Source organism: Lagenorhynchus albirostris, chromosome 19, assembly GCF_949774975.1.
Source record: "Lagenorhynchus albirostris chromosome 19, mLagAlb1.1, whole genome shotgun sequence".
In the NCBI taxonomy this organism is placed as follows: Eukaryota; Metazoa; Chordata; class Mammalia; order Artiodactyla; family Delphinidae; genus Lagenorhynchus; species Lagenorhynchus albirostris.
In genome coordinates this window covers 47,247,848-47,269,964 of record NC_083113.1, presented here as the reverse complement: position 1 = coordinate 47,269,964, position 22,117 = coordinate 47,247,848, and the positions used below count along the sequence as shown (strand labels likewise).

The 22,117-nt window shown below is 41.4% G+C and overlaps 1 protein-coding gene across 2 annotated transcripts in view; it reads left to right on the top strand.

Moving 5' to 3' along the window:
* The window catches only part of SF3B3 (splicing factor 3b subunit 3), a 57,089-nt gene that overhangs the window by 21,155 nt on the left and 13,817 nt on the right, over nt 1–22,117 (top strand). For both annotated transcript variants that reach the window (XR_009537311.1, XM_060132558.1), the window contains 10 exons: nt 1,189–1,284; nt 4,512–4,584; nt 9,842–9,993; nt 10,299–10,454; nt 11,465–11,620; nt 12,122–12,265; nt 15,786–15,908; nt 16,643–16,797; nt 21,024–21,198; nt 21,905–22,110. Coding sequence is in view for 1 of the 2 variants with exons in the window: in XM_060132558.1 (XP_059988541.1) it covers nt 1,189–1,284; nt 4,512–4,584; nt 9,842–9,993; nt 10,299–10,454; nt 11,465–11,620; nt 12,122–12,265; nt 15,786–15,908; nt 16,643–16,797; nt 21,024–21,198; nt 21,905–22,110 (1,436 nt within the window). In the remaining variant the exon portion in view is untranslated. The remainder of the gene's footprint in view (nt 1–1,188; nt 1,285–4,511; nt 4,585–9,841; nt 9,994–10,298; nt 10,455–11,464; nt 11,621–12,121; nt 12,266–15,785; nt 15,909–16,642; nt 16,798–21,023; nt 21,199–21,904; nt 22,111–22,117) is intronic.

Sequence of the window (22,117 nt, the reverse complement as noted above, 5' to 3'; positions counted from 1 at the left end):
TTTACTGATTTTTTTTTTTCTGCTTTCATTGGAATTTGAGGAGATAATTGTGTAAATAGTTTGTAGGTCAAGAATAAAATTAACAGGAAGTTCAGGTATCTGTAGCAGGGCTATAAGCATTTTTTGCCATGTATCTCTTTACTAGCCTAGTGAGGCTTCTGGATCCCCTCTGTGAATGATATTTTTAAATGCATATAGTAATAAACATATGATAGCCAAGAGAGCAAATTATTTTTTAAATTGTGAAAAATTAGTATATGTGCTTCTGTAATGGGCTTAAAATAACAAGATAGTGCATTTAAAATAGGTGAGTTAATTTTTTAAAGAAGTCAGTGTGAAGGTTATATACACTCAACCCACATGCTCATCCATGTTACAGTAGGCTGCACTGCCTTACAGTCAAGAATTTTCATTTGAATTGTACAGTTTGACAAAACTACAATACAAATAACTTCTTTCCACGTGTTGATCAACAAATATTTGTACTGGAAAGCAGGTCGATATCTGGGGTGACTAGTACAAGAACACATGGCTTCCCCATTTGGTGGCAAACAGCCAGGTGCAGAGTTACCCTGTAATTGGTCAGGTACATCATAGGAACGTCTGTAGTAGATAGGGCAGCTGTGGTCATGTGCGTTCTAACAGCGGATCTAGTAAATGTAATTTTGAAATAGTGATAAGGGAAATGATATTTGGAGGTGTCTATAAACTTTAATATTGGTGACAAAGTCACACATAAAGATAATTAATTTATTGTCTATATTTTTGGTTAGAAGGAAATGCTGAGATTTCAGTTTGAGGTTATATAACAATTTCACTGATTGTAAAAAATATTTTGTTAACTCAAGAACTGATACACGTGGGACTTCCCTGGTGGTCCAGTGGTTAAGACTCCACGCTTCCACTACAAGGGGCACAGGTTTGATCCCTGGTCAAGGAACTAAGATCCCACATGCCACGCAGCATGGCAAGAAAAAAAAAAAGAACAAGCTTTTTTGGTTGGTAAAACTTGCTGCTTCAAACTGTTTGCTTTTTGGAACATTGGGTCTTTTCCACTCCATGCCCCCATGGCCAGTAGCAATATTTAAGTCTAATAAACTAAAAAGTGGTTTGTCGCCCTGAGAACAATCAGGGTTGGGTATGGAAAAGTAGCAGAAGTAGACATTTTTTTCCCCTTTCTCTGTGCAGATAGCTGACCTGGCCAATGAAGACACTCCACAGCTATATGTGGCCTGTGGTAGGGGACCGAGGTCATCTCTGAGGGTCTTAAGGCATGGACTTGAGGTAAGATTGGAATTTCTAGATCATATGCAGGGTTTGGAGGAAAGCATTGACAAAGCAGCCTAAGGCTTTATTCTGATGAGATCAAAGATGTATTTAATGTTTCTATGAAAGAAAAATGTTTTCTTTCTCCCCATTTCCATAAAGTTTAGAGTTTAAATTTCTTAATCCTTTAACATGTTAGCACAGTAGGCACATTTAAAAAATTTGGCAAATAGGAATCAAAGGGGAGAAACACGTCTGTTAGTTCCAGGTTCAGTCGCCATTACGTGGAGGTTAGGAAATCTGCATGGCACATTTTACTCCGTTTCCTTTTAGTGTTGGTCTTTTTTCGTAGCTTTTAGATACTTATATTTTTAACTATGTTAATATTGTGTATATATTTTTGTATCTTATTACGTTCCTGATTACTGTGTGCTCTTATGTCATGTCATTATTTTTAGTTTTATTTATTTTTTGTTGTTGTTGTACGCGGGCCTCTCCCTGTTGTGGCCTCTCCTGTTGCAGAGCACAGGCTCCGGACGCACAGGCTCAGCGGCCATGGCTCACGGGCCCAGCCGCTCCGCGGCATGCGGGACATGACAGGGAAGCCCTGTCATGTCATTTTTAATGTTTTTGCAATATATTTTCACAGTGGGTAGATTAGAATTTATTTAATGAATCCTTTATTTTTTTAATATAATTTATTTTTCATACGGCAGGTTCTTATTGTGTATCTGTTTTATACATATTAGTGTATATAGGTCAATCCCAATCTCCCAGTTCATCCCTCCACCCTCCCACCTCCTGCAATGAATCCTTTACTTTTTAGGTGATATGAATACTCAAAATTACCTTCTCAAATCCCACACCCTCTTCTCATCATGGTTCTAGTGTTGATGGCTTTTAGCAAGTACACTGGACTTGATTTTGTTAGGAGTAAAATAAAGCTGTTTCTGACACTTTGCTCTTAGAGGTTGTGGTTGAGCAGGCTCCAGGCTCTTAGAGTCCCACTGCCTGTTTTTGGAAATTTTTATTGGAAGACAGGGAAGATGACCTTGGTTTTGAATTCTGGCTCTACTACTTAATAGTTATTACTAAGCTTTATAGGACCCGCCTTAAAGGATTGTTGTGTGAATTAAATGAGAATGTGTGTAAAGCGCTTAGCTCAAGTTCTGGCATATAGTAACTGTTCAATAAATGTTAGCTATTAATATTGTAGTTTCAGAGAATTTGAAAAATTTTGACTGCCAAAATATTCATCAGGTCACCAAATTTTCGATGACTTGAACCCAATTTAGACCAGTAGTTCTTTTTTTTTTTTTTTTTTGCGGTACGCGGGCCTCTCACTGCTGTGGCCTCTCCCGTTGTGGAGTACAGGCTCTGGACGCGCAGACCCAGCGGCCATGGCCCACAGGCCCAGCCGCTCTGCGGCATGCAGGATCCTCCCGGACCGGGGCACAAACCCACGCCTCCTGCATCGGCAGGCGGACGCTCAACCACTGCGCCACCAGGGAAGCCCTAGACCAGTAGTTCTTGATTAGTTACTTACTGCTAATTGGATCCTATCAAGCATCTGAGTAAAGCAAGTGCTCAACACAAAAAGTACATATATGCATTAACAGAAAATTTTGTGTACCGTGTAAGAGTTAAAGGACCCAATTAAGAATCATTGTGAGTCATCTGCTTCCTCCTAATTTTTTCCAATTATATTAAAAAAACATTATGTTATATAAAACTATTTTTAAATTGTTGGACATTTCTTTTTTCCTGTATATCTATTTGTTGAACCTTGTTGTCTAGCTAGATTATGGTCTCAGTTGAACACGGTCACTGTCAGATATTACGTTTGGTGTATAGAGTGTGGTATACCTGACATTTACGTTTTATTGATGGTGAAGTTTTCCAAGATTCTCCTGTACCACGATCAGGTATTCCTGCTATTATCACATCAGTAAACCAACAAAAGGGTAATGTCTTTCATATATATACTAGCGTTCTTCCTGTAAGATGTAGTTCCACTGTACAGTATAATAGGCTGCCTAATTTTTTATTTCTAGGTCATTTAAAAAACACTTAATAAAATTTTTATTTTTGAATGGTTTTAGATTTACAGAAAAATTGCAAGGATATTACAGACAGTTAATGTATAACCCACACCTAGTTTTCTCCTCTAGATCATTTTGAGTTCATCTTATGTATTGCATTTACTCTCATTTGAGAGCCTATAGGACATTCACAGGATTCTTGACTCTGACCTTAAGGAGCATAAGAACCTAGTAGGAAGGACAAAACAATTCCTCAGATCACTTTTTAGGTAAGTGTCCTAAGAGGTGGTGATTGTGATTCCTGTGAGAACTTATGAGGAAGAGATGATTGCCAGCCAAGAGAAAAAGGGAAGATTTTTCCTAAAGAATGTGGCATTTGAATTGTTCTGTGAAGGGAGATGGAATTTGGCCTTGAGGGAACAAAGAAAAGAAATGAAGGGCTTCCCTGGTGGTGCAGTGGTTAAGAATCCGCCTGCCGATGCAGGGGACACGGGTTCAAGCCCTGGTCTGGGAAGATCCCACATGCTGCAGAACAACTAAGCCCGTGTGCCACAACTACTGAGCCTGCGCACCAGAGCCCGCGAGCCACAACTACTGAGCCTGCATGCCACAACTACTGAAGCCCGCGTGCCTAGAGCCCGTGCTCCGCAACAAGAGAAGCCACCGCAGTGAGAAGCCCAAGCACCACAACGAAGAGTAGCCCCTGCTCGCCACGACTAGAAAAAGCCCGCGTGCAGCAACGAAGACCCAACGCAGCCAAAAATAAAACGAATACAATAAAATTAATTAATTAATTTTTAATTTTAATTTAATTTTTTAATTAATTAATTAAAATTAATACAATTAAATAAATACGTTTTCAAAAAAGAAAGAAATGGGATGCTAACTTAGATGGACTGTTTCATTCCCACGTGCTCACTTTGAGGAGGATGCAGGCATGTTATACCCAAAGGAAGTGTTTGGTCTTGGCTGCAACAACTGTCCTAGATGTTCCATCACTTCTTGCTGAAGTCTATTATGGGAATTGCCAGTGCCTCTAGCGTTTTGGTTCTTACATTCTTTTTGACTAGATGGTTCCAGTGTTTTAATCAAGTATACAGTGTGAGCCCTGCTATGTTGGGACTGTATTATCTAGTGTAGTTGTAAGCAAGGGGCTGAGTTTCATGCTCACTGGATCTGTGATTTGTCTCCTCTCCCTGTCAGGTATCAGAAATGGCTGTCTCAGAGCTACCCGGTAACCCCAATGCTGTCTGGACAGTGCGTCGGCACATTGAAGGTAAGCAGCCCTTTCCCAACAGTCAAAATGAGGGTCTGGGTGCCACTGACAATAGAAGTCTTAAGAGACTGCATTCATAATGCTTCTATATCACATCATCTAGCACCATATACTAGAAACTTCTTCTGACTCAACACCATGTTTTTGAGGCTCTCCCAATCAGGGTGCCTTCACTTACTACTTTTTGTACACATGGGTAAGGGGAGCATAGGGTGGCTGTTAATATTCAGTACATATACACTTGAGTATCATAGGTAGAGCTGTCGTATGTTGTGTTCTTTGACTGTATTCATCTTTAAGATACTCTTTCCATTTGTGTGAGGAGTATGGTGTAAGGGAAAGTTTTTGCTTCTTTTTTCTTCAACGATGTTTTCTCTCTTATTGTGCTGAAATCACAGTGAAATTAAAGGTATTATTCTGGGTATTAAGAGATTGGTAAAGCTTGTTAATGCTCAATAGGTATAATAGTTGTGTTTAAGGAAAGCGGAGGTTGATTGAATGGAATCAGAATTTTAGAGTGAGTAGAAAAGAAGGGATGGAGGAAAGAGGAAGTCTGAGCTCCAGAATAAAAATGGTCACCTCATCCTAAAAAATTGAAAGTTATGCGAAAATTCATTTTAGTGCAATAGCAGGAAAGTCTTGTGACAACTGAATTTCATTCCCTTAGAGATGAAACTCAATTCTCATTTTCCCTTTGATTCTTCGGGATCGTAGATCATTTCTATTCCTAGACCTCATTTTCCTCTTGTTCCCTCAGGAATGTGGGACTGGCCAATATACAAAGCTTTTTAAAGAAAACAGCTGGAAATCTTCCTGCTATTTAGATGTTTTGGTTGTATGGAACAAATTTAAGGGAGCTGGGAAATGTGGAGGAGGGAAATCTCGTTTCTATTAATAGAGTACACATTTTAGTGGATTTTGTCTCATGTAAGCATTGGAATCCAATCTGAGTTGAGTAGAAAGAAAAAAAAAGTGAATAGGAAATTAGTAGGTTCATTTTAGCTGAAAAGGTAATTATTGGATGATTCGTTTTGAAAGATTTCCCCATTTTGTGTAATGTCTTCATAAAGAAACTGGTCACTGTTGATGTTCACCTTTAGCTTGGTGGCAGATTGGCTGGTTGATATTTAGGCTCTTGAAAACATTTCCCAGACTGTTTGAATTAGAAAGAGCCTTTGAGATAAAACCTAGTTTGCTCCTCTTTTTTTGTTTGTTTTTGTTTTCACTTATTAAACTTTACTGTAAAATCAATTTAGATATGCAGGAAAGTTAACCCCTCATTTTTATGAAGAAGGCCGAAAATCACAGGCGTTGACTATCCCAAGATAGGGCACCTAGGTAATAGAGACTGAAAGCAGTGTCTCCCGAATCTCAATCCAGTGTTCACTTGACTAACCCTATAGTGAGTTTGGGTCATGCTGGTTTTCTAGGATAAGTTCAGTATTCTCATCCTGCTACCTTGTAATTAAGATAGGACTCTACTCTCAGGGCATGTGCCATCTAAAAAAGAAGATAAGTATAAAAAACTGTTGTGGGCTTCCCTGATGGCGCAGTGGTTGAGAGTCCGCCTGCCGATGCAGGGTACACAGGTTCGTGCCCCGGTCCAGGAGGATCCCACATGCCGTGGAGCAGCTGGGCCCGTGAGCCATGGCCGCTGGGCCTGCACGTCCGGGAGAGGCCACAACAGTGAGAGGCCCACGTACCGCAGTCAAAACCAAAACCAAAACAGAAAACTGTTGTGTGTTCTGATGTGATGAAAGGCACAAGCATGTTGCCAGGAGGGGTTAGAGAAGAGGGAACAGGCATGTGTTTGAGAATCAGGAAAGGCTTTTGGGGTAAGTTAGATAAGTTCGTGATCTGTGGTATGTTGCATGATGGAACTTGTAGCTGAAAAGTTTTGTCCTCTAGATACCAAAATCTAGGAAATGATTACATCCTGATAAATTTTACTCTTTAGAAACTATAATTTGGGTGATCACCCACAAAACAGGTCAAGTTCTCTCTGTTCATTCTCTTTCCAGATACCCTAAGTTACTATTCCATATGTCCACACATGCTGCAGTCTTCCAGGCAACTACTAACCTTGGCTGGTACTTGGTGATGCACACTACCAATACCAAGCCTTTTTTTCTCTTCCACAGGTGGCTGGTGAAGGTGCTGATCACCACAGGTGTGTACCTTGTACCTATTGCTAGGGTCTACTATGGGGTCTTAGAGATTACCCAGGGAGAGGGACCTGCACAAAATATTGAGGCTGCCCTGGTAGCATCTTTCAGAGGGTAACTTTGCAGTTGGCTCTCCATGTGCAGTGTTAGTGGTGCACACCCATCTGCCTGTATGTTAAATAGTTTGAGGCAGGAATCACTTTCTGCTACAGAATATGGAACATTTGATTAATTTGCCTCTCATTAAGCTAAAAGAGGCTGTGGCTAGAAAATCTTAACTTCATACTCTCTCTTGATGTTTTTGTAATGTTCCACATGTACTGTCTGAAAGATTAGGTCCTGGAGAAAGCCCCCCTTTTTCTCTTTTGAGTATAATCAAGACTGTGCTGAGGCAAGACAAGCACTGAGTAGTCTGAGTATAGAGTGAGAGTGAGACATTGGAGGCCTAAATCATCTGGATGGTCACTCACTTTTCCCTTTGGAGTAGTGAGCTTTTTTTTGTGCCTGAGATACTAAGGCAGGGGAGAGAAGAAGAAAGCATTCCCTCTTCTGTGGGCTGCTTCCGTATTGCTCAGACAGATAGAAGTCCTTTTTAACTGAGACAAAGATGCGTTCTCATATCCTAATGGATTCTTCACTGAGGGTTGAACTAATGGTCATTTATATGAAATTTGAACCTCTGGAAGAAGGCAACATAGATTTCATAGTTCATAGTCATTTATCTTGACTGAAGCTTGATTTTGTTCTGAAGTCCACCTTTTAACCTATAACCTGCCTAGGACACAAGAGCAGCTTATCTGTTTCTGGTCCTCCTGACCGTAGAATGGAAAGGGTAGAAGTTACAGTGTGCTTAGTATTTACAGGGTAGTGGATATTTTGAGGAAATCCGTGATGTAAAGGAGCTTTCAGGTGTCAGTCATTGCTTTACTCCTTGTTGAACTGCCCAGCAAACATAAGACCCTATTTAAGTCCACCAAGCATCTCTTTATTTTTATACCTGAGCAGTCTGGGGCCTTGGGTCAGAGGAAGGATAAGGGCCCAGGCAGTCCTTTTTCCCTCACTCCCCTCATTCTCTGCTTGTAAGTTATAAATGTGTGGTTTCTTTTCTGGAAGCCCACCTTTTCCCTTGACTGAAAGAAGAGGCTGGAATCCTGACCAGTTTGAGCCCGTTTTTGTTTGGCTTTAATTTGCTCTGGCACAGCTTTTAAGGTACAAGGTTTCAGTGTTGAGAACATGGGAAAGGACACGATATTTATATAATGTTAAAATTAAGCAATTCCTGTTACTTTTACATACCAGAAATTTCCAGTTCAAAAACTGAGAGCTGGAGCAAAGCTTCCAAGCTTGGTGTTGTGTGGAGAGTGAAGACGGTTTTGTTGTGCGCTATTAAGGCATCCATTTCAGAGACGACCACGTCCACACTCCATGTTTTATGATGGCGAACAGTGCGGTCTTCTTACGAAGCCATTTTATAAGGTGTCCCCAGGCATGCGATACATGTTGACAGTTATAGTAAAGTAATCTAAGACAAATTATCTGCTTGTTCAGTGTTATTCCTTATGATGGAACCCTTGCTCTGGATTCCTGGTGTAGCCATTAGATTATACCCATTGGGAAAGATCTTTGATCCTTGCCTTTCAGCCACTCATTCAGTGCACACGTATTATTAACTGAAGCAACAGTTTTGCAGAATAGTACTTACCCTTACTATGAGGCATCCTCATAAATTATATTTATTTCTATATATTTGTATTTTAAGATGCTGATTGCAGTCCACAAAATTGATTTTATGTCCTGCTAATAGGTCAGAATGCTACTATAGGTTATACCAATAATACATTTTCATCTGGCCCCTTTTTCTGTAAAGAGCGCTGATTCTGCTGAACTCATTGAGTAATCTTAGTTCAGCTGAATGACCCTTGGAGCACTCAATCCATACTGTGTCCTTGATGTGAGTGGGGTGGATCAGGCCTATGGTGTTGAGCTCTGACAGGGACTCAGGCAAGCAGGATCCTTCAGCTGTTTCTGCTAAGAGTGAGGTAGCCACTCTAATTTAGTACCTTGTGTGCTTGTCATTCTATCCCTTGTTTGCCTGATTTCTGTGTGAAGGGGACAAGAAGAGGGGAATTGATACAGAAAATTCAAATGTAAAGTAGGAAAATCTCAATTCATCTCAAAAAAATGAACATACATTTATTCAGCATTTATCAAGCTTTATGCCAAACATTGTGCTGGATGTGGGAGATACATACAGAAGTTGTTTTATGTTGTAGGGTGGAATGTGTAGGAAGTAGACAGCTTTTAACTGTGGGATCTGTGTGAGAAACTTTTGGGGTTGCCTGTATACCTCTGACCTCCTTGAAAAACTTGTTGGTGTTTGTTTATCCAAGTGCATTTTATTAAATGAAAAGCAAGTTCTAATAGGATTGCTCATGACCATCGAATGGTGATATTTTTAAATGTGAAAAACTAGAGAGTTCAAGGGCTGACAATATAAACTACCACCACCACCCACCCCCTCCCTGGTTATCCAGTGTTCTTACATCATTCCTTTTGGGACATCCTAGGATTCTCAGTTTCCAACCCTAGAATGTCTTAGTCTCTTGGAGGCTTAAGTAATCACTATTTTATTCATTAGGTCTTGTGTTCTCACGTAAGATACTTTTGGAAGAAAATGGGGACCTTCCTTGGTTATAGGGAGTATCTCTTAAGAATGGATTGTGATTGGCATCTGAAACTGTAGCTTCAGTACATATAAATATTGTATACAAAATTTCCTCTTGCTTTGTTCTCTTGCATTTTTCTAGCAAATGTCTCAAGAAAATATTAATTTTCAAAGGTATTAGTTGTGGGCATGTCTACTTTATGTACTATTTAGCCATTTAAGGAAGCAAAGTATATCTGTAGGCTGTTATGACCTTTAATTATCTTTTGGATCATCCTGTGCTGTTTGCCACATGACTGTGTGTGATGACTACACATAGAAGAAGTGCCTTGGAAAGTTTCTGAAGAGAATGCTTAGTGTGTCTCATTTGGTTTTGTAACTAATGAGTTCTTAGCTAACCCACTTCTTTCTTCTCTTTCCTTTTCAGATGAGTTTGATGCTTACATCATTGTGTCTTTCGTGAATGCCACACTTGTGTTGTCCATTGGAGAGACTGTAGAAGAAGTGACTGACTCTGGGTTTCTGGGCACTACCCCAACCTTGTCCTGCTCCTTGTTAGGAGATGATGCCTTAGTGCAGGTGAGGATTCTCAGAGAGCTGCTTAACCTGCTCACCTTACTTTGTCCTTTCTTTGACCTCATTATGGTGTAGATTGCTGGGTTCACGTTTAAGGAGCTTTGAACTTCTTTGAAATGGATGCTGCAAAACATGAACTTTTTTGAAGTTAACCTTGCCTGGGACCTCTTAACTCTTTTTTGTCATTCACCCAACTGGTGCCTCAAATACAGTGCCTCTAGATCTGACAGATCTGATACGTGTGAGGGTCATGCTTGAGTGATGAGTCAAATTGCTAAAGTTGGGTTTCTTTCTGTTACTGCCTCAAGGTGTATCCTGATGGCATTCGGCACATACGAGCAGACAAGAGAGTCAATGAGTGGAAGACTCCTGGAAAGAAAACAATTGTGAAATGTGCAGTGAACCAACGACAAGTGGTGATCGCCCTGACAGGAGGAGAACTGGTCTATTTTGAAATGGATCCCGTATGTTATTTTACCATTCACTGTGGGACTTAATGTAGGGTTCAGAGGTGAAGATGGGAGTTGCAGTCCAGGTATCTAGATTACATATTCATGAGAAAGGGAAATGAACACTACCAAATGTAGAATAGTTGGCTGGTGGGAAGCAGCAGCGTAGCACAGGGAGATAGGCTTGGTGCTTTGCGATGACCTAGGGGGTGGGAAAGGGAGGGTTGGGAGGGAGGGGATATGGGGACATGTGTATGCATATGGCTAATTCGCTTTGTTGTGCACACAAAAAACTAACACAGTATTGTGAAGCAATTATACTCCAATAAAGATCTATTAAAACATAAAAAATAAAATTTTAAAAATGAAAGGGAAATGAGAAGGGAAAGTGTCCTAAAGCCCTTTACAAGGGGGTTGGAGGTGGATATGTTTTCATGTCTTTAATTCTAATTGGAGTTATGAAATGCCATCTTAGCAATGAAACACTTTTCTGCCCTGCACACTCTAGTTTTCCACCAGATACTTGCCATATGTTTAGTTTCTGCAATCTGAATCAATTTCAGAAATTTATTTTACTTTTATATATGGAAGGATGTTAGGTGTGTTTAATTATGTTCTTAAGAAGTCTCTGGTTGTGGCCAGCTTGTATAGTCCAACTGTACCTATGATTGAGGGGTTTTGTCTTTAAATGCCATATTTGAATTCTCTTTCACCCAGAGTATTTTCATGAACAAATAAACAATTTTATGTATTTTCATTTCCTGAGAGCTAGGTTGGCTTAGAAAATTTGTGGTGCATTATACTTGTCAAGGGTCTCTTGATTCTCTTGTCAGTAATTTTGCTTTCCATTAGCCTGTAGAGTTTAGTCTTGGAACCTTAGGTAGAGATATTCTTGGTCATTGATTATAGTAAGAAGAGTGCGAGGAAGCAAAAAGGAACTTAACAAGCTCCCTTTGTTCTCCAGGCCCAGGGTTTGGGGGCAAGTTGGAGTGGTTTGTGACCTCTCTCTGTCTTCATTCCTGTAGTCAGGACAGCTGAATGAATACACAGAACGGAAGGAGATGTCAGCAGATGTGGTGTGCATGAGTCTGGCCAACGTCCCCCCTGGAGAGCAGCGGTCTCGCTTCCTGGCTGTGGGGCTGGTGGACAATACTGTCAGAATCATCTCCCTGGATCCCTCAGTGAGTGTCACTCTCAACTTTAAGGATCTTCCACTTGGAACCTGAGCACCTGACCCATTTTTGATGTCCCTCTCTGAGATCAGCTGGGCTGGACCCTGAAATCTCCACCTGCTGCTTCTCCTGATAATTGTAGCAGCACACCTCAGGAGTCTTCTGCAGTGCCTGCTTCTTTGGCTTATGGCTTGATTCCCTTTTTTAGTTTAAGCAGAAACAAAAAAAAAAATCCAAGACTGTGTTTACAGAAAAGGGCCTTGGATGACTTTAAAGAGGTGCCCTTTGCATATTTACTTTTACCATTATCCACTTTTGCAAAAAAAAAAAGGAAAGCACAATCCTCTCCAGAGATTGTTTTAAGGTTCAGTCTAAATAGAACTCCTTTTTCAGGTTTTCCCTGTCCATGAGAAAGAGTTGTTCTTCACTTCTAGAATTAGATTTCTCTGGGTAGGTTTTTTCCAAAATTGGTCATTTCCCATGTTTTATTCTTTTCTCTTTCCCCCTTAGGACTGTTTGCAACCTTTGAGCATGCAGGCTCTCCCAGCCCAGCCTGAGTCCTTGTGTATTGTGGAAATGGGTGGGACTGAGAAGCAGGATGAGCTGGGTGAGAGGGGCTCTATTGGCTTCTTATACCTGAATATTGGGCTACAGGTAAGAAATCTAGAAGCTCACATTGTTGGTGTCAGGGCTTCTTTTACTTTCATGACTCCTTTGTTCAATACTGTGCCTATGGTTTCAGTTACCCACCTTATGAGAAGTGAGCAATGCTGCTCTGTGTTCCACTTATTTCACCTCTAATTAGAACAAATCAGGCCTAGAAAAAAGTATTTTTATGAAGAGTTTTTGATAAAAATGCTTAGCAATCGCTGTTCTGTGGCAGAACTAGATGGGGTTCTTAAGAGTTGCCTGTACTCACAGTATGCACCTTTTGAAACTAATACGGTTGTCCTTTGGTATCCTTGGGGGATTGGTTCCAGGATCTCCCTTGGATACCAAAGTCTGAGGATACTCAAGTCTCTTATATAAAATGGCATAGTAATTGCATATTCTCATATACTTTAAATCATCTCTAGATTACTTAATTACCTAATACAAGGTAAATGCTATATAAATAGCTGCTGCAAATTCAAGTTTCGGTTTTTGGAATTTTCTGGAATTTTTTTTTTTCCCCTCAAATATTTTTGATCTATGGTTGGTTGAATCCGTGAATTCAGAACCCCTGGATACGGAGGGTCTCACAGTTCATAATGGGCTCCATTAGCAATAGAGGGCCCCTAGATGTTCCCTGTTGTCAAAGCACCTGAGCTCTTCATGGCCCAAAAGGCAGGAACCTAAGGATCAGAGATTGTCAGGGGTTTTGACCATATATTGATACTTTTCGTTTTCATCTAGGCCAGGTACTTTTTGCTTTTTAATTTCACTTCCTAATTTAGAATTTCTCAAACATGCCCAGGAGTTAGACTAATGTAATGCACCTCCATGTACTTATTACCAGTTATCAGCACTTTGTCTTTTCCCCTTCTTTTCTTTTTCCTGGAGTATTTTAATGCAGATCCAATATGGTATATAGTTTCATCTTTAAGTACTTGAGAATGTAGCTGTGCCGAGGGGTGTGTGTGTGTTGAGGCCTTAATATGATCATGCTCAACAAAATTTAACAATTCCTTTGTTTGTTTATGGCTGGCTGCGTTGGGTCTTTGTTGCTGCGCACGGGCTTTTTCTCTAGTTTTGGCGAGCGGGGCCACTCTTCATTGCAGTGCGCGGGCTTCTCATTGCAGTGGCTTCTCTTGTTGCGGAGCACGGCCTCTAGGCACACGGGCTTCTGTAGTTGTGGCTCGAGGGCTCTAGGGTGCAGGCTCAGTAGTTGTGGCACACGGGCTTAGTTGCTCCGCGGCATGTGGGATCTTCCCGAACCAGGGCTGGAACCCGTGTCCCCTCCATTGGCAGGCGGATTCTCAAACCACTGCACCACCAGGGAAGCCCTAACAATTCCCTAATGTCATCTGATATCCCCATATTCTAGTTTTCTCCTTTTTTTTTCTTTTCCCAAAAATGTTTTTACATTTGGTTCTACTCGGGATCTACATAAAGCTGTGCACAGTTTTCATATGCTTGATTTATCTTTTTATGTTTCTTTTAATAACTGTCCCAACCTGTTAAAAAAATTTTTTTTAAAGAAACCAGATCACTTTTCTTGTGGAATTTCCCACCTTCTGGATTTGACAGAGTCATTCCTTGTGTGTTTAATGTTCCTGCAAACTGGTGGGTAGATTAGACCATGCTATCCATTAAAAATATAATGCAAGCCACAGGTCTAATTTTAAGTTTTTCAGTAGCCACAAAAAAGGAACAGATGGAGTTAAATTTTAATGTTTTATTTAACCTAGTATATCCAAAATATCATTTCAATTTGTAGTCAGTAGAGAATTAAGATATTTTATGTTTTCTCCCTTTTATTTTTTTGGGTATGGGGAGAACTAGGTCTCTGAAATCTGCTATTTGGTACTTTGCACTTAACAGCACTTTTTTAAAAAAAATTATTTTTGGCTGCATTGGGTCTTCGTTGCTGCGCGCAGGCTTTCTCTGTTTTCTCTACTCTTAATTGCGGTGCGCAGGCTTCTCGTTGCAGTGGCTTCTCTTGTTGCGGAGCACGGCCTCTAGGCTCACGGGCTTTCAGTAGTTGTGGCTCGCAGGCTCCAGAGTGCAGGCTCAGTAGTTGTGGCGCACGGGCTTAGTTGCTCCATGGCATGTGTGATCTTCCTGGACCAGGGCTCAAACCCGTGTCCCCTGCATTGGCAGGTGGATTCTTAACCACTGCGCCACCAGGGAAGTCCTAATAGCACACTTCTAATTCTGACTAACCACATGTGGCTTGATGGCTATAGTATTAGATAGCACAGACCAAGAGGTTGATTAGATTTGTTTTTGGTGAGGGACAAGAATATTTTTATAGGTGCCATTTGTTTTCCTATTATATCAGGTGGCATATGAAGTCTGGTTGTCCCACCTAATTTAGTGATGTTAGAATGTTAGTATCTATTTTGAATGACCTGTTTTAAAGCTCCCTGTCCATCTTTTACTTAATAACAGCCAGTGATACACATTGCTTAGATTCATTAGGGGTTGGGAAGTGATGGTTTTCTATTTCATTCTTTAATTAGCTGGAACTTTTCTCTAGAGACAAAATTTGCTTTATATCTTTGCTTACCCTGAAGTACAGTTCATATAGGGAAAGGATAAATATTTCATTTTTTTCCCCTTTGCTCACTTATTTTCAGAGTAAGGAGTTGGTGCCGTAGCATACTCCAATGAAGACTGCTGAAGTGTTTGTTTTGTTTTGTTTTTTATATAACATTATGAACTTGAAGATTTTATAATATTTGTGCATCAAACTATTGTAGTTGTTTTGGATGCTAAATTGCCACATTTTAGATGAGTGGGAGTTCCCCTTTCAAGTTGGCTCCTTTGTCCTTTTTTTTTTTAGCGTTTCTTTTTTTTTTCTTTTCTTTTTTTTTTTATTGCGGTACGCAGGCCTCTCACTGTTGTGGCCTCTCCCGTCGCGGAGCACAGGCTCCGGACGCGCAGGCTCAACGGCCATGGCTCACGGGCCCAGCCGCTCCGCGGCATGTGGGATCTTCCCGGACCGGGGCACGAACCCGTGTCCCCTGCATCGGCAGGCGGACTCTCAACCACTGCGCCACCAGGGAAGCCCCTCCTTTGTCCTTTTAACATGACCCCACTATCTTTGGAGGCTTCTTCCTGGCACAACAAAGTGCCCCACACACATTTGGAACATTCTTGCTTCAGACCTGAAAAAGCCATTTCTCTTAGGATTCTTATTCTTTTTAAGGGAAATGGTATTTAGAGACCGCAATAGGCGTGGATATTAAACTGTGCATACATCTTAAAACTTAAAATTATGAAGAAGAGTTTAACATACTTGGTAAAAATATTTTTAAGGATACACAGTGAAAAGTAACTGTGCTTTTCACTTAGTAAATAGTCAATAGCTATTTGAGTGAGAGTGATTTAGGAGAGAGTGAATGAATGGCTGGCTGATTACTATATATTTAAACCACCTAGTCATTTCCTTCCATTTGCTCTGAAATTAAAGTAGCTAAAGAAGCTTCCATTATGTATAGGCTTTAACCACTCCTCTCCTTTTTATTAGAATGGTGTGTTGCTGAGAACAGTCCTGGACCCTGTCACTGGGGATCTGTCTGACACCCGCACTAGGTACCTGGGATCCCGTCCTGTGAAACTCTTTCGTGTCCGGATGCAAGGCCAGGAGGCAGTAAGTAATGAAAGGGGCGAGATAGTGTTTTTGGATGTTAGTGGCATCAGCTGAGAAAAATCCCCTTGGTATAAATTTTGCTGTCATTAATTCACCAGTGTTGTAGTTAGTTGACATTAGCTTTATCTTGATTAGTTTCCTTCATGTGGGAAGTCTTGGGTCCCTTAATCTAGAGCTTCTTAACTGGATTTCCATGGCACTGTGCCATGATTTGGTTATAGGTGAGTTAGAATACTGATCCCTTCAATCCTGAGGCTGAGCAAATGGAGTACACTGACAGTTAGCTGGAAACCTCCGATGTAGGATACCACTACCCAGGAGCAACCTGGTATCAGTGTCATGGCTTACTGTGTAATGTGAAAGAGGCTGGGAAACATTGTGTCCTTTGTAGCTAAGAATATCAGTGTTGCCGGTGCTCTGCTAGTTCTTTACTTGTTACTGCATTTAATACTTGCAACTATCCAGCCTTGTGATAGTATTCCCAATTTACACATGTGGAAACTGGGGCTCAGAGATTGAGTGATTAGTAGGTCATCTGGCTAATAGCCAATGCTTTTAGCAAATAGTAAGCCATACTGCCTCTTCTCTAGGCCTGTTTTTCTTAAGGTAGCCCTTTAGGTTTCTAAAATTCCTTGGGATATTCTGCACACTGAAATTTGGGGATAGGATAATTTGGTTAGCATACCATGTTTGGGCTTTTCCCAAGCTTATTGGAGATGTTTTTCTTTCCTCAGGTGTTGGCCATGTCAAGCCGCTCATGGTTGAGCTATTCTTACCAATCTCGTTTCCATCTCACCCCCCTGTCTTACGAGACCCTGGAATTTGCATCTGGCTTCGCCTCTGAACAGTGCCCTGAGGGCATTGTGGCCATCTCCACCAATACCCTGAGGTGAGAGAGCCCCACAGTTGAAGCCCCGCAAGAGGCTGCAGAGAGCTGACTTTTTGCCATGGCACTAGTGTTGTAATTGAAACCTTCATTTGGCTCAGGATTTAAGTACCTGGTAGCCAAGTCTTGGTGTTTGGGAGTTTTAGCTTCTGTTTAGACCTTCAGTGCCAAGTTTTTATACTCAGCAGTGTAGTTCAGTCTCTGAGATTTTTAAGATTCTTGTTTTCAAGGGCCATGCCATTGGATTGGTTTTAGAGCAGGCGTTGTTGGCTCACTGATAATCTTTTCTCACTCTGTCTTGCATTTGCAATGTTATATCTTAAATATTAACCAATATAAATTATTTAGGCCTTTTGCAGGTTGACATTATTTACACTGATCACATTGGAGTGAACACTGTCTGTATTGCAAGATGGAAAATAACCTATTCAGTTTGACTGTCTCGAGTTTTGGCGGTTGGTTGTGTTTGTTTTCTTTTTTAACCCTTTAATGCCACTAGTGTCATACATGTCCTGGTTATAACTGTTGGTCATACATGTCCTGGTTATAACTGCTGGCTGTTTACAATGGAACTCTGACCTCTTGATATATGAGTCACTTGGTACTTAATCAAGTGAACTGCCAGATTTGTTTGCAAAAACTTTTGGAACTTTTCAGTCATTGTCGCTCTCTTTCTAAGTGTCAGCACCTTTGTATACCTTATGCTCCAGCAGAATTACTCTCCCTGCCTACCTCCATATATTCCTTCCTGGTTTTTTATCTCTGCAGCTGTCCTTGGAATGCTTCCCACACACATCTCTGCCTTTCAAGGCCTAGCCTCATCCATGTATCCTCTAATTGTTTTATCGACGTGTGCTCTCTATCTCCTTGATTCCTTATTAATTTTGACAATTCCACAGGTTTTCAAACTTTTTTTGTAACAGCAGAACATTTTTCCCCCAGAACAATATCAGGGAAGGCTGCTGTGTGAAACATATAAGAAGAATTCTTGGGAACATAGTTTAAATACCACTGTCCATAGTACTTACTGTCAGAACCATTCACTTTCACTTTTGGTTATTATGAATAATGCTGCTGTGAACACTCATGTACAAGTTTTTATGTGGGTGTATATTTTCATTTTCCTTGGGTATGTACCTGCAAGAGTGGAATTGTTGGTAACTGTTCAACTTTTTGAGGAGCTGCCAGGCTGCTTTCCAAAGTGGCTAGACTATTTTACGTTTTCACCAATGAGGTTTGAGGATTCCAATTTCTGCACATCTTTACCAACACTTGTTATTATATGACTTTTTGATTCTAGCCATCCTAGAGAGTGTGAAGTGATATCTCATTGTGGTTTAGATGTGCATTTCTTTGATGGTTAATGATGTTGAGCATCATTTCATGTGCTTATATTGGCTCTTTGTTCTTCTTTGGAGTAATGTCTATTCAGATCCTTTGCCCATTTTTTAATTGGGTTGTCTTTTTATCATTGAATTTGTAAGAGTTCTTTTTATGTTTTAGATACAACTGCCTTATCAGATAATATGATTTGCAGATATTTTCTCCTGTGGATTGTCTTTTCACTTTCTTTTCTTTTGGTATTTATTTATTTATGGCTGCGTTGGGTCTTCGTTGCTGCGCGTGGGCTTTCTCTAGTTGTGGCAAGTGGGGGCTACTCTTCGTTGTGGTGAGCGGGCTTCTCATTGCGGTGGCTTCTCTTTGTTGCGGAGCAGACTCTAGGTGTGTGTGCTTCAGTAGTTGTGGCACATGGGCTCAGTAGTTGGGGCTCGTTGGTTCTTGAGCGCAGGCTTAGTAGTTGTGGCGCACGGGCTTAGTTGCTCCGCGGCATGTGGGATCTTCCTGGACCAGGGCTCGAACCTGTGTCCCCTGCATTGGTAGGCGGATTCTTAACCACTGCGCCACCAGGGAAGTCCTGTCTTTTCACTTTCTTGGTGGCATCATTTGGCACACAAAAGGCTAATTATTTTTTAAAGAATTATATTTTAAAAACTCCATCTTAGGGACTTCCCTGGTGGTCCAGTGGTTAAGACTCCATGCTCCCAATGCAGGGGCCCGGGTTCGATCCCTGGTCAGGGAACTAGATCCTGCATGCTGCAACTAAGACCTGGTGCAGCCAAATAAATATTAAAAAAAAAAACAAACTCCATCTGAGAACTGCCTGAAGTCATCTTGGGTATCAGTAGTGGTATATGCCCCACTTTGACAAACGCTGGCTAGCCTCATGTTTTCCAAGGAAGAATACAACACGGGAGCATCTGTGTCCCTTCCCATGTTATGTTTCTCCCTTAGGACAGGTGCTGCCTCTGTCTGGAGTCTGCCTTTTGGTGTGGTAGAGTGCCTTTATGAAAGCAGGCCAGTGTGTGGGTTGGACTAGAAGAATCAAAACTCAGGAGTTGTGGGTTTTTTAAATGCTGTACTTTTTTTTTCCTTGCAGAATGACAGTTTTTGATGTTTAGCAGTTGATCTTTTTTTTTTACTCACATGTTGGTAAAGTATTTGATTTAATGTCTGCAAGTAAAGGGACCTTGCTAATTATCCCCTCAGAATATTTGGATATTTATGGGAGTGGAATGTTGTTAATCATAGTCTATTAGAAGATGTTCTGGTTTTTATATTGTACTCTTTTTTAATGATTTTTTTAAAATACATTTATTTATTTATTTATGGCTGCATTGGGTCTTCGTTGCTGTGCACAGGCTTTCTCTAGTTGTGGTGAATGGTGGCTACTCTGCTGCAGTGCGTGGGCTTCTCATTACAGTGGCTTCTCTTGCTGTGGAGCACAGGTTTTAGGCACACGGGCTTCAGTAGTTGTGGCACACAAGCTTAGTAGTTGTGGCACACAGGCTTAGTTGCTCCGCGGCATGTGGGATCTTCCCAGACCAGGGCTCGAACCCATGTCCCCTGCATTGGCAGGCGGATTCTTAACCACTGCGCCACCAGGGAAGTCCCTTAATGATTCTTAATTAGCTGTTTTTTCTTTAAGCACTTTGAAATGGTTTTTCCTATCTTCCATTGTTTTTTAGGTCTGCTGTCAGATTGTATATGATCTGTAAGAATATTTAAATTAAAACTCCATTGTTAGAGACCAAGTATCTATATTTTTAAGAGCATCTGGGTTCTCTGCTCATTTTGCTTATAATTTGACTTAATGCACATCTCTGTCCCTTTTTTTTTTTTTTTTTTTTGCGGTACGCGGGCCTCTCACTGTTGTGGCCTCTCCCATTGCGGAGCGCAGGCTCAGTGGCCATGGCTTATGGGCCCAGCTGCTCCATGGCATATGGGATCCTCCCAGACCAGGGCACGAACCCGTGTCCCCTGCATCGGCAGGCGGACTCTCAACCACTGTGTCACCAGGGAAGTCCACATCTCTGTCCCTTTTGACAAAGGTTGTAGAACTCATACTTGCCATCTCTTTGTGCGTCGTTGTGGATTTCCTAAAGCTTAGGTGATTTTCGTTCAGGATGGCATCCAGTTTATTTTATGAAACACTGTCATACAAGTACCACATATGTTCAGATAATTGCAGTGCTTCACAGCAAATTTGGAATTGGTACTCTTTTTTTTAAATTTAATTTTGTTAATTTATTTTTTTGGCTGTATTGGGTCTTCGTTGCGGTGTGCAGGCTTCTCATCGCAGTGGCTTCTCTTGTTGCGGAGCATGGGTCTAGGCGCATGGGCTTCAGTAGTTGCGGCTTGTGGGCTCAGTAGCTGTGGCTCGCGGGCTCTAGAGCTCAGGCTTAGTAGTTGTGGCTCACAGGCTTAGTTGCTCCGCGGCATGTGGGATCTTCCCGGCCCAGGGCTCGAACCCGTGTCCCCTGCATTGGCAGGCGGATTCTTAACCATTGCACCACCAGGGAAGCCCTGGAATTCGTACTCCTTATATCAGCGTTTGTCAGTAATAATCAAGAGGAAATTTTGACTTTTCACTGTCACATTATCATTGGAGGGATAAAAAATCCTTTGAGGGTTCTAATGTAGGTTTCACTGGTGGAAACTGGAATCACCATGAACAGTGATGGGCTGTTGCTAAAGTAAAGGCCCTCCCCTGATCTCCTTGTCTCTTACGTGTAATCATCTAGATAAGAAGGCTATTGTTTCTTGTTGTCTAATGCCAACATTAGAGCTTTAGGGATTGACGTGTTTGCTGTGACTGCTTATAGACCATTTCGACCCCAGTTTCTTGGTCCTGAGTGGGTGACCTATTAACTCCTTGCCTTTTGCCGTAGGATTTTGGCATTGGAGAAGCTGGGTGCTGTCTTCAATCAAGTAGCCTTTCCACTGCAGTACACACCCAGGAAATTTGTCATCCACCCTGAAAGTAACAACCTTATCATCATTGAGACTGATCATAATGCCTACACTGAGGCCACAAAAGCTCAGAGGAAGCAGCAGATGGCAGAGGTAATGCATTTAACCTTCAGGGTTCAATAAAAAGGCATTCCTATGAAATTGTGTTGAAAAGTTTAAACCTCTGTGTAATTGATGGCTGTAGTCTTTGTTATATTTGAAGATCCAGGCTCTTTTCAGGTCCTTCAAGCAGAGCCCTTTGCCACAGTCCTTGGTTTTAGAGGCTTTCTTGTGACTTAGGACTAAAACGCTGAGCTGGGTTTATTCAGTATTCAGCTACTTCTCTGGAACGGTTCTCCAGTCCTGGAACTTCCAAAACAATCTGTTTCCTGAAATTGGGCCTAGAGGAGACTGCTTTTGTATTCCCCACAACACCAGCTCCTTCCAGAAATCATTTCCCAGCAAAAAACAAATGGTCCCAACTATATAAAACTGTATCTGGCCTAGAAAAGAGGAAACAAGTAGTCTTAGCAAGAGAAATCAGATGGGTTAGATAGAAAAAAGGTGTTTTCATCTTCATGTTTCTCAGACCGCCAGTCAAGTATTCGCCACAGCTGATGTTAGTTCTTTAGTTTCCCCTTAGTGATCTTTCCTCTTCCCCTTGTCTGTATACCTCTCCCTTTGATCCTGATTTTGGTGGACAGATTTGGCTACTTTGTGTATTATGAACACTCCCTGGAGGTATTCTTGCTACTTGTCCACTTCTCACCCAGCACCCACCTCTGAACACACCAACTCTTCCTTGGTTCTTTGGATTTAGGAAATGGTAGAAGCAGCAGGGGAGGATGAGCGAGAGCTGGCTGCGGAGATGGCAGCAGCATTCCTCAATGAAAACCTCCCTGAGTCCATTTTTGGAGCTCCTAAGGCTGGCAATGGACAGTGGGCCTCTGTGATCCGAGTGATGAATCCTATTCAGGGGAACACACTGGACCTTGTCCAGCTGGAACAGAATGAAGCTGCTTTTAGGTAAGGA